Source organism: Pinus tabuliformis, chromosome 4_1 (genome assembly GCF_031772625.1).
Source record: "Pinus tabuliformis cultivar Carrire ecotype Pingquan chromosome 4_1, CPIR1, whole genome shotgun sequence".
In the NCBI taxonomy this organism is placed as follows: Eukaryota; Viridiplantae; Streptophyta; class Pinopsida; order Pinales; family Pinaceae; genus Pinus; species Pinus tabuliformis.
The window spans coordinates 53,130,467-53,146,852 of NC_142303.1; the positions used below are offsets into that span (position 1 = coordinate 53,130,467).

The following is a 16,386-nucleotide window of genomic DNA, read 5'->3' on the forward strand; positions in this document are numbered from 1 at the left end:
TCAAATTGTTTCAACCTTGACCTTTACAATGGAGCAACTGGTGGAGCATAACACCCAATTCTGCAGAACAAATGACGAGATAACAACTTTCTGGCATAGGATGGACTAGTGATAACACAATCTAGACTGAATTTATTTATATTCTCCTTCCTCAGGTAACTCCATCATCCACACCAATTTAGAAATCCCTGACTTGAATGCATTTGTGTCTGATGCAAAAAATGAAGAAATTTTGAACAAGTATGACTGATGCTAGAATTGTAAACAAACAAATGTTTTTGGCTGCAAGTTATGCATTGTGGTTTATTAGACACTTTTTAGAGGATATATACCTCCCAATGTTTAAAACTATACTAAACCAAACCTCTCTTCTTTTTGAATAAAGTAATGGAAATTGATGATGGATGTAGCCTAAATTTACCTAATTTTGTATTGCTATATCGTTGTGCCTCTAAACATAATAAGTTTTAATATAATTTAGTTACAATAAAAATAAAGAAAAAGAGTTTATTGTTTCAACCATAAACACAAGTAAGGACCTTAACACATTAAAATTAGGGACCATTAAATCATTATGATAACCATTAAATCATACATCATAATGGGATTTGGAGTTATAAAGAGGAATGTGATATGTCGCATTCAACAATGTTATAATATGATTTTCACTTGATGAAAAATCTTTGTTTGATTTTGCTCTCATACTATCATAACTTGTGTTTACTAAAATTATATTATATAAGAATCATAATATAGCTTTTATAAAGGTTCTAGTTAAGTATTGTAGCTAGTTTGTCCAATATAACATAGTATAAAAGCTATTTTGATAATTTAATAATTTCAAGTGTATTATAGCAAGCAATTTCTTTTTGAACAATTTAATTATTAAATTCTTACAATAAATTAATAAATTTTATCATCTAACTCAAATACAACTACTCTTTTAAATTGATAATTCCCATGAAATTCCCATAAATTTTCTATTTGAGGGAATTTATTCATTGTCATTTTCTTTTATTTTAAAGTAATTTAATCTCTCCTTACTCACTTTTTCAAACACTACTTTTTAATTTGGTATGGATTTTCCCATGCAAGAATCGTCAAATATAACTTCTCTTTCAAATTGATGATTCCCTTCAAACACAAACTATTAATTTGGTATGGACTTTCCTACGGGAGAATTGTCAAATATAACTTTGCTTTCAAATTGATTATTCCCATTAATTTTCTATTTGAGGAAATTTATTCATTCTCGTTTTCTTGTATTTTAGAGTAATTTGATCTCTCCTCATATTCACTAACTTTCACAATCACAACTTGTTAATTTGGTATGGACTTTCCAATGTGAGAACTGTGGCTATGGTTTTCATCAAATAAGAACATTGTCTCTAATTGATTTTAGGAAAACCACATTTTACTATAAAATATATATCCATATATGATCAATGTGATGCGTTTCATTATCTTGTATTGACATTTGATTCTTTTGTTTGATAATTGTAGTTGAAATTGACCTTTAACTTAAAAGGTATTTATCATTTGATTTTTTATTTACATATATTTATTTATGTGCATGTATTTGTTTTAAGATTCTATGTTTTTGTTTATTTAATCGAGATTTTTTTAGTATATCCTCACGAGATTTATAGCGTATGGTTATTTTTATTTGTCTTATAATAATATGATGTTTAAAAGTTCTAGCTAAAAAAAATATTTATAGAATCAAACCAAACTATAGACATTTTAATTGAGCTTTCAATCATCTGGTTACAAGAACATTGAATATATGCAAACTTTCATTTTATGTTTTAAAATGGCACATCCCTTTAACAATGATCATTTACAACTTTGGATTACCCATTAATTTATGAGTGCAAAGTTGTGGTCCTCTTCAATTTTGTAGCATCCATCATCTATTATATACTCCACATGAAAAACATGAAGCAGAAGCTAAGATTGTCTTGTACTACATTAAGATTCAATCTATTTAATAATTATTTCCTCAAATGGGGTGTTATCATTGTAAATGGTGGATGTTACCACTTGTATAAAAGAGCCCACTCCATGTGCTAAACCTATTAACATGCATAGAGGGGTCTCATTATTACAAGACTAGGAGATATTGTTAAGCCGTATATAAGCTTCGTGTTAACCCTAAAACCCACATATATGGAGGTTTGGAATGATAGTCAACGCGAGGGGAGGGGATGGTGCTCTTTGTTGTAGGAGGTATCCCATGATGACAATCCTTGCCCATGATAGAAGATAAGATGAGATGTTGGGGTCTTAAGCCTGAAAGAAGTTGCGTAGATAATTTATTGGATTGCAAGAAAGTTTTGGAGCTTTGTTTTAGTGTATAATGCATGGATAATTTGTTAGATTGTTGGAGCCTCCTTTCTACTATCTCACACATCCATTGGAATTGGTTTAATGAGGGAAAAGGAAGGGTAGATCACCTAGATGAGGTGTTGTCGCTCCTAGAGACAACCCTTGGGTTGAGGAGAAGGGTCAGTGCCTAGGACATCTTAATGTATCTCAAGGGTATATCTATTCTGCTCAAGAATTTGAGGTAAAATGACTGAATCTGGTTCAATTACTCTTCTCAAAGGTGAAATTCAATTTTCATATGGGTTGTATTTTGTTCCAAAGAATTAATGCTTAGAACTAGTGGCCTACACACACACAGTACAGTTTCATTGGTCATTGTAATATAGGTGAAGAGAAAAAATATAAGAAAGAGACCGAGTGCAAAGGGCTGGAAGGAAACAAAATCCTATGACTAAATCCCAATAGAATCATGAACAAGATAAAGGAAACGAGGTTTAGAAACCATGGAATGCATTTTAAGGCCTTCAACCCCAAACATTACAGGTACCATTTTCCATAACACAACATAAGTAAATATGTTGTTTATGATTGAATCTAACAACTACAATTACACAATTTTTAAGAGGAAATAAACACATATGAAATAATAACAGAGAGGGAATTACATACTACACGTCTTAGTGCTTGGAATCACCAAAAACTTCTTTATTAATATTCAAGAACAACATAAATCTGATAAACTCCAGAACTTGAAAAACTTGTAGAAAAACTAAAAGCTATGGAATTGAAAATCAAACCTTACTAATGAGTTATTCATCCCTTTTATAGGGAGAGATGAAATAAGGATAATTATCAAAATACCTTCATATGCTACAACTATCTGAATTACATACCTGTCTGAGCATGCCACTAGCCTAGCTATCCTAATTATTACATAACTGATTTGATTGCCAAAACAAAATAGCTTCATTATTGACTCCTTTGATCTCCTAAGGCGAACCTAGGCTCCACTATTTGGTTTCACAGTGAGTTGATGAACTAGTCGCATTTCTGCCATTATATCTCCTCCGCGACTACCTGTCACTTTACTTTTCATTTTCTCCCTTTAACTGCTTAAATAGACCCTTTTTTGGAGTTATCCCCTCTTGTAGGCTCTTCCTTCCACCCATCAAGATTAAAATCTATGTTAAAATAGCAGCGAAGAGGCTTTAGTACAGTGGAAGAGTTACACAGGAAACAGTCGCAAAACAACTCTGCCAACTCTTTTAATCTTTGTATAGTCCCACGATCCTGAGTCCCTGTAACTCTTTATAAATGAAATTAAAATCCCTTGCAGGATTCTGTCCTTCTAGGCTGGACCATATAACTTTTACAAAGGAAAACCTTGCCAATCGCACCCACTCTCCATGAGGGCCCCACAACTCCGACATTTAACATATCTCAGAAACATAAAGTTTTTCCTGTCACTTGATGCTTCCTAGTCTGCTGGTGCCCGACTCTTTTCAACATTTATTGGAAATAGTTATGGGATTCCGAGATTCTAAGCTTCTGACCTCCGATTTCTGTCACAAGATTTTGTTTGTAGATGGTCCATGGCTTGTCAACTGATAGACTCCCGACACTTATTTAAAATACTTTACAGGATCCACCCTTTGGGTTTTCTGTCCAAATTTTTGTTACGAGGCTTTGTCAATAAAAAATCCTTGCTCTAACAATTGACAAATACTTGGTCCCTGGAGTTTTGTGAAATTGATTTTCTAATGAGCTACGAGATTCTAGGGTTTCAGGATTTTGACTTTTGTAGACCCAACTTTGACTGCCTCTATCTTTTGATCTAGGAGGCCATTTGCGAACTTCTTTATACCGTTGGAAATATCTTTCAGAGCACTTTTCAGTTGAGTGGGTATAAAGTAGTGTTTCATCTCATATGCTACCTAAAAAATGGCTTCAAATTTTCTACTTATTTTTTCTCTAGTTTGCTTGAGCTTCCTTCAAGTTCCTCCTTAGTTATGCCTCAACCTTGCAGCCAGTCTTTGACTCTGTTAAGGAATCACCCCTTCTGTGCTTTAATACCTAGTAACTAGAGATAATTGAACATTGTGGGTGTGAGTAGGGCTTTGTGTTGGTCGACGGTCGGGTGTGCCTGGTCCCCACCCTTTGGCGGGGCGCCTGGACAGGCTCAGAGACAAGGTTCGACCCCCCCAGAATCCATCTTAGCCATTGATCTGTGAAACACACTTCGTTGACTCTAACTTTTCGGGGGAATGTCTCGGCTTAACAATTGCGCTTGTTACCCGTCGGAGCTCTTTTTGGGGTGAGGTCGCTATATGATGGACAAGGATCCACCCAATAGGTAACCATTGTTTAACCATTTAAACTTTGAAACTGGGAAGAGGCCCACATGCCATCGCCTTTTATGCTTTGCCTTATTTTTCCTTCTCCTTCATTATCTCTTTATCCAATGCTCCAAATACAACAGTTTGCATCTGAACCAGGATCCTCATGAACCAAAATGCTCATTTTTGAGCTCATGAACCAAAAACCCTCTGCAATACAACAATTTTAGGAAAAATAGAGGGGGTACAATAGGAGGTTTGTACACTGAATCTCAACCTCCTTTGTGTAAGAGGATGATTAGGGACATAACAACCATTATTGTAGCTTGCCAATAATCTAAGCACAATGTAATTGACTATAAAAGGCAGAGGAGATGAGAGACATGGCTAGAGAAAAGAGAGGTAGAATGTCTATTTGTCATCTCATACTTGATACTAGTTTCTCAAGGAGTTGAAAGTTTAAGTACACTTGTTTAATAACTCTTTGTTGACATGTAAAGGAACTTGTTGCATGTGGAATTAAGACCACACCTAGAGTAGTGTCTCAATCAAATGTAGTCATACAAAGGTATAATCAATTGGACTCTAAATACAGTGACCTGATAAATAACTTACAAGGAATTGAATTAGTAGTAGAGGAGGATAAGATAGAGGGACTAAAGGATGATTACCAAGTTGGAGAAGATGATGAAGATGATCTAAAGGCAAATAACTAGACTATGGAAGTAGGAGGCATCCCATGCATCCCCATTGAAGTGGAATCAAACTAGGATAATTGAATCCCAATATCCATAATACATGGTGTGTTGAAGAAAGTGTGACTAGGTTCAGTCTTCATAAATATGAAATGTACTTTTGATTCTTGAATTTTGTAAAAGAAAGAAAAATGATTATTGTTATCATTGAGCTTGGGCTTCTTGCCCAATAGATTTGTTTTATAAGTCAAGCACTAATTGAAAGTGCTTCTAGGGTTGTCCTAGGTCAAGAAGTCAAATATGGACATTGTTGTAATATGAAGACCCCATCGGACATCTTGTAAATTGTGAAATGAATTATTTTTGTATTTTACTGAGCTTTCCAAGACCAAGTCAGCCTACCAGCATGTCAAGTCAGCCTAGAAGCAAGAATTCGTACCCTTGGAAGACCTATATATAAGAGATAGTTCGACCTCATTTGAACACATTCATTTCCTCTCTCTCTCATGCGAAGGAAGAAGCAGAAAAGGGAAGCGAAGAAGGCAAAAGAAAGAGAAGTGTTTTGGGTTCCTCTCTCTCTCTCTTTCTCTCCACACGTGTGAAGAAGGAGGTTGAAATTTTGCAACTTTTCGCTAGGGTTTTTGCTACTTGGCTAGGGTTTCATTATGAGGGTTTTCTCTAATGAAAAAGAGTTGAAGGAAGGGCCAACAAAGTCCCCTTCTAGATACAGAAGACAAATTAGGTCAAGCAAGGCAGCTGGAGGCAAAGAAGTAGCAGCTGCTGCTAGGGGTCGAAGTTGTAGATCTACAGTTAGGGCTGAAAATCTGTGGCTGAAGGTCGAAGAAGTGTTACCGAAAGAGATTCTGCTAGGTTTGGAAAGCAATAAAGCAAGCACATTGTTGAGAAGCTGATCTTGGTCTTGGAAGGGTGTTAGTGTTGGTCAAAGGTCTTGGTATTTGTCAATAAACAATCTATAAGAAGAGATTGAAGGGTTTTCCTCTCAAGAGGAGAGGTTTTGCCCTAGCTTGGAGCCTACGTCTTATGTACTTGTATCTTGCTGATCTTCTTGTTTTGGTAGTTATTTGATGATTGAAGAACACATAATAATAATAATAATAAGAATATAATCCTAATAATACATGACTTTTATGGAAGGACCTAGCCGCGCTTGAACGCCGCTCTGCAACTGTGCCTGAGGCCATTCTCGGCCCTATGGCCGCCCCGGAGGCTCTCCCGAGTGGTGCTTCGTCCTGCAAGGCATTCCTATGGTGCATTGCCCCCTGCAATCAGACGGATCGCTTCTCCGAGCAGGCTGGAAAGACTATGCCCGTCGAGGTTTGGGTGAGCTCGATCCGGTCGAGCTAAGGCTTCTTCTATGGAGTCTTCAGCACCCCCCCTCTCCGAAGTCGAGGCCTTTGCTAAACTTTTGAATTCTCTGCCAAAAAAGAAAACAACAGAGGCTGCGAAATTTGTGAAACGCCTGGATGATATCCCAGAGATCTCGCTCCCTCCTGAGAAACCGATCTAGGTCGCCCTTTCCTTGTCTGAGCGCGCCTTGGTGGGACAGTTCACATGACTCTGGCCCTCCCCCAAAACCACAGAGAGCTGGGTCACAAGGAACTGGGCGCCGCTGATATCAGGCAAAGTCACTTCATATTTCCCGGGGAAGGGTTTCTTCCTGTTTGAATTCTCTGAAAAGGAAGATAAGGATCTGATCTTCCGTAATGGACCCTACTTCATGGGCCCCCAGGGACTCTATCTCAACAAGTGGACCCTGACTTTGATCCAGTAGTTGACATGCCCATTGCCGTCACTGTGTGGGTTAGATTGCCCAACCCGCCAATGCATTGTTGGAACTGGGAGTCCCTTAAGCACATCGGAAATACCCTGGGTAGATTCATTGATCGAGCAAACAGTAAAGATCAATATGACTGTGCTAGAATTTGTGTTGAAGTTGACCTCGAGGTTGGCCTGCCTGAGGCAATAAAGATTAGGGTTGGAAGCTGGACGCATGTTCAAAAGCTGGATTATGAGCAGCTTCCGTTCAAGTGCAGGAAGTGCCAGGTCTACGGTCATTTTGCTAGAGGATGCCCAAAAAATACTGAAGCGGAGAAAGGCAAAGAGGAAGGATGGACGCAGGTTAAAAGGAACAAAAGCAAAGCCCCTAAAACAGGAAATACTAATGGAAAAGCTCCCCAAACAGGCTCAGGGCTTCAAAATCCACACATGGAAGAGCAAGGAAACAAATTTATATAGCTAAGTTCAACATTAGAGGTTACCCAAGATCTGGAGACACAAAATGAAGGATCGCCCCAAAAAGAGCCAAGCAGATAGTAAAGCAGACAGAATGGAAGATATACCCTCAGAAGAGGCTGAGGAAGTACAAGGCTCAGAGGACTCAGAAGAAGAAGGTGAAATAGGTGAATCGCAAACCTCGGCCAGAAGATCTTTGAGAGGCCGAAAATCTGCCCGTGAAAAAAGAGAGCAGGAGACCTACAAAGACAAACTGCAAGGAAGTCAACCCACCCTCGAGAAACTCCTGGCTAAAACTCCGAAGATGACTAGAAACCAGCCCCAGAGCTCTAAAGGAGCTCTCCATTCCAAAAGCAAGTGATGAAGATCGTCTCCTGGAACTGTAGGGGTATGGGGAGCAAAATAAAAGAAGAAGCTGTCAAAAGTCTGATAAGATCTAAATCCCCTGACATATTCCTCATCCAGGAGACTAAAATGGAGGACAAGGCCTTCCTCCATATCGGCAAAAATCTATGGAAAAGAAGCGAAGGGCAAGCTATCTCAGCCAGGGGTGCCTCAGGAGGCCTGGGCACCCTCTGGAATGCAAACAAATTTACAAGGGTGAAAGAGATCGCCAACACTCATTGGCTATTCTCAAAGCTGAAGCACATTGACTCAGATGAGACCCTCTGTCTCTTCAACGTGTATGTTCCAGTCAGCGCAGGAGAAAAAAAGAATTGCTGGGATTCTATTAGAGGCCTGGCAGACTCTAAGGACTTAGCAAATATCATCATCACCGGGGATCTAAATCTCACTTTAACTATGGCTGAAAAATGTGGAGGGAGCATTGTAAGGGATCCAACGCGAGAATGGGTTGAGGATCTGCTCCAGGACTGGGACATGATTGACATCAAACCTTCGTCGGGCAAATATACCTGGTCCAACAAAAGACTCGGCCCGGGCCATATTGCGGCAAGGTTAGACAGATTTCTTGTTCAAAGTTCTTTTCTTCTGCTTGGTCTAGATTCTAGAATGCATATTCTCCCTTGTAGTGTTTCTGATCACAGGCCCATCAAACTTGATCTCTTGGCTCACTGGGATCACGGCCCCATTCCTTTTAAATTCAGCCCCCTACGGGTCAAGGAACAAACCTTTATGCATTTAGTAAAAGATACTTGGAAGCAACCAGTCAACGGCTCTGCGTTCTTTGTATGGGAGGAAAAGCTCAGGAGAGTGAAGGCTGCATTGAAAAATTGGGCAAAATCACTCCCAAACCCAGCAGTGGAAAGGAAAAAGTTGCAAGAACATCTTGAGATCCATCACCTTAATTCAGAAAATGAAGAGATCACAAAAGAAATTCTCGAAAAAGAGGCGGACCTTCAGCAAAAGCTGCTTAAAGCAAGCCTGGCCGAGGAAGAGTACTGGAGGACCAAATCTCGCAGGCTTTGGCTTAAGGCAAGAGACAGGAATTCATCCTTCTTTCATAAGCAAGCCCAAGCACGGAAAAATTTTAATTCCATCTCCGAAATCAAGGAAGAGAACATCATCCATAGAGACATTCAAAGCATAAAAAATGTTGCCTTCCTCCATTTCAAAAATCTATATAAAGAAAAAGAGGGGCAGGGTCAAATCTCATCGTCAGTAAATGAGGTTCCCACCCTAATTTCTGCTAGAAAGAATCAGTTTTTGGAAGCAGAAGTCACAAATAATGAAATCAAATCCGCCCTCTTCTCTATGGAGCCGGACAAGGCCCCGAGCCCAGATGGCTTTACTGCCAGATTCTTGCAGAACTGTTGGCAGATTGTCGAAAAAGATTTATGCAGAATGGTCCAAAAATCTCAAGCCTGTCAGAAAATAGGGGGAAGCACCAACTCGGCTTTCCTGGCCCTTATCCCCAAGGAAAGAGGCGCCAACTCCTTCTCCAGATTTCGTCCTATATCCCTTTGCAATATAGGCTACAAACTGATAACAAAAGTGATTGCAAACAGACTGAAAACAATCCTCCCTGACATTATCCCTGAGAATCAGGGGGGCTTTATTCAGGGAAGACAGATAGTGGACAACTACATCCTGGTCCAAGAGGCGATTCATTCAAGCTTGGCCCGGAAAGAGAAAGGAATGGTCGTCAAACTAGATCTTGAAAGCGCCTTTGACAGGGTGAGACATAGATTCCTGCTGGATGTCCTTCACAAATTCGGGTTTGGTCTCAATTTTATCAAACTGATCAAGGCTTGTATCAGTGAGCCATGGATTGCCCCCTTGGTGAACGGGAGAGCCACTGACTTCTTCAAAGCCTCTAAAGGGCTGAGGCAAGGGTGTCCTCTCTCCCCCTTGCTCTTTGTCCTCCAAGCCTCAGTACTCAGCTTCCTCTTGAACAAAAAACAGTCAGAACAAGAAATAATGGGAATAAACATTGCAAGAGGCATTAAAAGCATAAATCATGCGTTGTTCGCAGATGACTCTCTTTTGCTGGGTGTTGCCTCCTTGGTCTTGGCTAAACGATTTAAAGATGTGGTGGACGCCTATTGTGAAGACTCAGGAAGCAGTCTCAACAAAGGCAAATGTCATGTCTTCTGCTCGAATGCCTCTGCCAGATCGCTCCAAGCCATTTCTAACTGTTGTGGCTTCGCAGCCACCTCTTCTTGGAGATCATTAAGTACCTGGGGCTCCCTGTCTTTCAAAAAAGGGCTCTCAACAGAGAATGGTTGCCTCTGTTGGAAAAATTCAAAACTAAAATTCAATCCTGGGGATTCAACTGGCTCAATCTAGCAGGTAAGACAGTGCTAATAAAAGCAGTATTGAACAGTCTACCCAATTTTCAGGTAGCAGTGATGATGGCTCCCATTGGCATAATGAGGAAAATGGAGGTTTACATAAGAAACTTTTTCTGGAAAGGTGGCAAAGCTAACGAGAAGAGAATCCCCTTAATAAGCTGGAACACAATTTCTCTACCCAGAATGGAAGGCGGTTTGAATTTTAAAAATCTCAGCAATCAAAATATAGCCATGGGTGCAAAATTGTTATGGAGGATCATCGCCCCAAAGCCGGGTTGGGCGCAGCTTGCACTGTGGAAAAAATATTATTGTGGGCAGAGAACACGCTGCCTGGACAATCCTAAGACAATCACAGGATCGATGATACACAAGCTGTGCGAAAAAGCCTCCGCCCTGATTAAGCAATATGCGCACTGGATTCCTGGTAATGGACAGTGCATCCAAATATGGGACGATCACATTATGGGCAGCAATCCACTTGCTGATGACCGATCTCTACTCTCACTGAAAGAATGGTTGGACAGTGCAGGTATCAAAACGCTGTGGGATTTATCCCACAGGGAAAACAATGACTGGTAGCGATGGAAAAACTTAGAGGTGCCACCGAATCTTGTCAAAGACTACGCTACATTTCTGTCCCACCTAAAAGGCAAAGCCCCAATGAATAGAAGGAAAGCAGACACCCGGGGATGGGATCCGACCCCTGGAAATTGCACTGTCTCGCAGGGATATAATCAGCTCTCTTAACATCCTAATGTTCCGCCTGATCTGAGGCCCTGGCCGGGGATCTAGTCATCAACAACATTTCCCAAAATCGACTCCTTTTGTTGGCTTCTATGTCATCACAGAATTTTGACAGAGGATAGGCTCCGGAAAAGAGGATTTTTAGGGCCCTCTCACAGCTCGCTGTGTGGGGAACATGAAGAAAATGCCTCCCATATGATGTTGTTCCGTAAATTTGTTGCAGATCTGTGGAAGGAGGCTTTAAGCCCATGGAGCAAGGAATTCGTTCCCCCTAATCACTGCTCATAACTGTTCTCAAATTGGAAGCGAATGTACCCTGGTGGCACTGCCCAGAACCCCCATATCAAAGAAGCATGACTCGCCCTTCCCAAATTAATCTGCTGGCACATTTGGCTGGAAAGAAACCAAAGGATTTTTAAGGATAAGAAGAGCGATCCTAATATAACCTGGGTAAAAATTAAAATTCATCTCAAAGATTGCTTGGGAGACCAGCTAGACATGACGGATCTCAGTGAACAAGAAATTGTATGGGGAGCCTCCCTGGATCTCCAATTCTCTGATAGAGTAAAGGCCCCCTCTCCTTCACTAAAACATTGGCAAATCCGCCTTAAAGATATAGAATTTGCTGAGTTTTGCATCAAAAAGGCAAGGAAAGCTCTCTTTTTTGACGGTGCAACAAAAGGCAATCCAGGCACTTCTGGAGCTGGTGGTGTTACCAAAAGTGCAGAGGGCAGAATTAAAGCTAGATACGCTTGGGGAGTGGGCATTAACACCAGTATTCAAGCTGAAGCACTAGCTCTCCTCCAGGGGCTTAGGGTGCTCAAGTTCTTGGGAATTAAAGATGCAGTTGTTCATGGGGACTCTTAGACTATTATAAAGGCCATTGTGGACAACTCCTCTCCTTCAGATTTAAGATTATCTAGATTGCTGAGCAGAATTAACTCCCTGACAAACTCCTTTTAGAGTTTGTAATTCCTTCACATAAAGAGGGACAACAACAAAGAAGCTGATGTCGAAGCCAATAAAGCGGCTCTCCTCCCTCTCAGAAATCTTATAAGAGATGGAGACGAAGGCTGGGATCCCATCCCCTAGCTGTCCGATAAAAATGTTTTACTGTCTATTATTGAAGCAGTTTGTTTGCATCTACAAAATTAGGAAAGATAGAGAAATCTGCAAGAAATATAGAATGCAAAATTTGCAGGTTCATTAGGAGGATAGTTATATGGTTCCTGGTTGAGGCGAAATCTGAGCCCTCCCTTCCTCTTTGTAACCTGAATTGAGGCATTTCAGCCAAGAATTAATATATCAGTCTAACCGTTCCTGTAAAATATATATATATATATATATATATATATATATATATATAATATAATATAAAAATATATATAAGCAATTATATATTATAAGATATATATATATAATCCTAATAAGTAAAAAGACATCACAAGCAATTATCATAGTTATAAGAATCATTAATGTCATCTTGCCTTAGATTCTTCAACATGGTTTCAGAGCTATGGTTCGCATAAGGCATGAAGAAGGTCAACCCCATTAAGGAGGCTTGAAAATAAGTGTTCATCATTAGCAAGTCTCATCAAGCGAAGTTTCAAGGCAGTATGGAATATTCTCTTCTCTTCTCTTCCAAAGATCTCAAATCTTCAAAGAATGAAGGATTGTTCTCAGCCCTCACTGAACATTTCAAGATGAATATATATGGGTGATAGATAATGGAGCTTCGAGGCACATTGCTGGATATCACAAGAAACTAATAACCCTATCCAAAGGGAAGTCCTCATACTCTATGGAGCTTGGTGACAACAATAACTATTTGGTAAAAGGCATTGGATCTACATCAATTGAGCTGGAAGGAGGAGGTAAAATTCATCTCAATGACATTCTATATGTTCCAGGTTTGTGAAAAAATCTTACTTTTGTTTCATCATTAGAAGAAAATGAGATATAGTATCTTTTATAAATGGTAAAGTAGTGGTTTGGGCTAAATATTGAAGCATTGAAAAAACTAGAACCATTGAAGTTCGAGAAGGAAGACTCTACAGACTCTCATCTCCTCTAAATCAAGCACTTGTCCACATTGAGATAAGTCCGTGTGAACTTTGGCATAGAATATTGGGCCATATTCATTACAAGATCTTGCCAACTCTAAACTCCATTGTAAATGGGATACCAAATCTCAAAGAAGACCATGAATGAGTTTGCAAAGGTTGTGCTTTGGGAAAGAATGCAAAGAAACCATTTGCACATAGTACATCTAGAGCTCAAGAGATTCTAGATCTCATCCAATCTAATGTATGTGGTCCCATGCCTAAATCACTTGGATGTCATCTATACTATGTTACTTTCATTGATGATCATTCAAGGAAAACTTGGGTTTATCTACATAAATCCAAGGATGAAGTATTCATAAAATTTCAAGAATTCAAGGCAGAGGTAGAAAATCTTATAGAAAGAAAGATAAAGATTCTAAGGTCAGATAATGGAGGCGAGTATACTTCCAAAGAACTCATTTCTTTTTGTAAGGAGGCCGGGATTAAGAGGGAGCTTATAGTTCCATACAGTCCTGAACATAATGGAGTAGCTGAACGAAAGAATAGAACTGTAGAAGAAAGTGTCAAGGCTATGCTCCGCGATCAAGATCTACTGAAATTTCTATGGGGAGAAGCAACAAAGAATACAATATACATCCAAAATAGAAGTCCTCACAAGTCACTTAGAAATATAACTCCAGAAGAAGTCTTCATTGGGAAGAAACAAATATTGATCATCTCCGAATATTTGGGTGTCTTGTATATATTCACATTCCCAAGGACAAAAGAAAGAAGCTAGATCCTGCAAGCAAGAAAGGAATATTCTTTGGATATAGCAACTCTTCCAAGGCTTACAAGATCTACATAAAGGAAGGACATCGAATAAAAGTAAGCATAGATGTAATTTTTGATGAGAGCATTGCCTTCAAGAAATCCAAAGATCTCCCATCCGATTCTGATGAGGAGGATCTTCCTATGTTTGAGGAAGAATTTAACAGGGAAGAAGAAGTCTCTCATCATGAAGAAGAAGGTCCTAGTGAACCAATCTCTCTCCCTGAAAGAAGAAAGAGACCTAACTGGTTAACTTCTACACTTCAAGAAGCAGAAGGTCACACCGCAAGAGGAAGATTTAGGGAGAGCAAGAAATCGAAAAGATACTGAGGATATGCAACATACATGTCAAAGCTCATTGAAGATGAACCTTCCACTTTCGAAGAAGCATCCAAACACCAAGAATGGAAGAATTCAATGAATGAGGAATACTAATCTATTATGAAGATGGAGTCTGGGAATTTGTCCCAAGACCAGAAAACAAATCAGTGGTAACCTTTAAGTGGCTGTATAAGGTCAAGCAACTTGCAGATGGAAGCATAGATAAATTCAAGGTTAGATTCGTGGCTCGAGGCTTCTCTTGGGAAGAAGGCATTGACTATGAAGAGACCTTTGCTCCCACAACAAATTATACCACGATCCGATCTCTGATATCTCTGGCAGCATCAATGGGATGGAAGGTACATCAAATGGATGTCAAAACAACATTCTTGAATGGTACCATAGATGAAGAAGTCTACATGGAACAAACATTGGGATTCGAAGTAAAGGATAGAGAAACTCATGTTTGCATATTGAAGAAGGCATTTTATGGCCTCAAGCAAGCTCCTAGGGCATGGTATGTTAGAATATATGCATACTTGCAAAGGTTGGCTTTAAGGAAAAGCACAACAAATCCCAATCTCTATATCAAAGTAGAGAATGATAAACCTGTCATCATTCTTCTATATGTAGATGATATTCTAATAACTGGTAATGAAGAAAGAATCAAAGAGTGCAAGAAAATGTTGGCAACCGAATTTTATATGAAGGAACTAGGATTTATGCATTATTATCTGGGACTAGAAATCTGGAAAGAACTGAATGAAATCTTCCTGGGACAAGGAAAGTATGTGATCGAGCTATTGAAGAGGTTTGATATGATGGAATCAAACCCATGACAAGTTCGATGATCACAAACTTGAAAATGTTAAGGAATTCTGAATCTAGTCCAGTGGATCCTACTAAGTAGAGACAACTCATTGACTCCCTGATGTATCTGGTGAGTATTCAGCCAGACATATGTTTTGCAGTAAATGTTCTGAGTCAATTTCAATTGGAGCCTAGACATGATCATTGGATAACTGCCAAGCATATACTGAGATATCTATAGGGAACCATCCAACACTGCTTGAAATATGAAAAAGAAAAAGATGTTCATCTAGAAGGATTTACTAATTCCGATTGGGGAGGCAACAAGAAGGATGGAAAAAGCACTACAAGAGTATGTTTTAGCTTGGGATCCTCCATGGTCTCTTGGATGAGCAGAAAGCAAGAGACAGTGGCTTTGAGTCACCTTTGAGTAGTGCTGAGGCCGAGTACATTGAAACCTGTGAAGTAAGCAGGGAAGCGGTCTGGTTAAGGAAGATGGTATCTGATCTATTTCCAGGATTATTGGACCCTACCATAATACATTGTGATGATATCAATTGTATAAGATTGTCCGAGGACTTGATATTTCATGGAAAGACGAAGCACATAAACGATAAGTACCACTACATTCGAAAGTTGGTACAATATGGTGTACTGAAGCTGGAGTATATCCCCACCGATGATCAAACTGTTGATATTTTGACAAAATCTCTTCCCAATAAGAAGCTTGTGTATTTTAGAAACAAGCTTGGATTGGTTGACATATCTTCCTAGTTAAGAGGGAGAGATAAACACACCATTCTTGTCTTCATTTTGGATGAAATAATGGAGGATTGAGTAATCATCTGGCATCTGATACTCTTCGAGGATGCGGTAGGGCATCCAAGATAAGAGTAGGCAAGACGACAGATATTCTTTGAGGGTTGGGGACCCAAGATAAGAATAGTTCTAGAAGGTAATAGTCAATGAACACCTGGGTGGGTATGTACCTTGAGAGACAATGATGAAGGTGTTCATAATCATTGGTCTCGCCAACATTGTGCTCTGATCTATTGAGAGATAGAGCTATTAGTCAAGGCCTTGCTATGTGACAATGTTGGTTATAATGATGTCATACAAATGGATTACTAGTCTGACTCTTCTTATGAGATCTATTCAGTATTGAGAATAACCATGTACCATTTATGAATACCTCCCTAGTTAAGAAGGAATGTTGAATCAAACTAGGAGAATTGACTCCCAATATCCACAATACATGGTGTGTTGAAGA

At 39.4% G+C, this 16,386-nt stretch overlaps 1 protein-coding gene across 1 annotated transcript; it reads left to right on the plus strand.

Moving 5' to 3' along the window:
• The first annotated feature begins 11,607 nt into the window (after window positions 1-11,607).
• LOC149174116 (uncharacterized) lies at window positions 11,608-11,976 on the plus strand. Its single transcript, XM_089420747.1, has one exon. The coding sequence runs from the start codon at window positions 11,608-11,610 to the stop codon at window positions 11,974-11,976; it is 369 nt and encodes a 122-aa protein (XP_089276873.1).
• The last annotated feature ends 4,410 nt before the right edge of the window (window positions 11,977-16,386 follow it).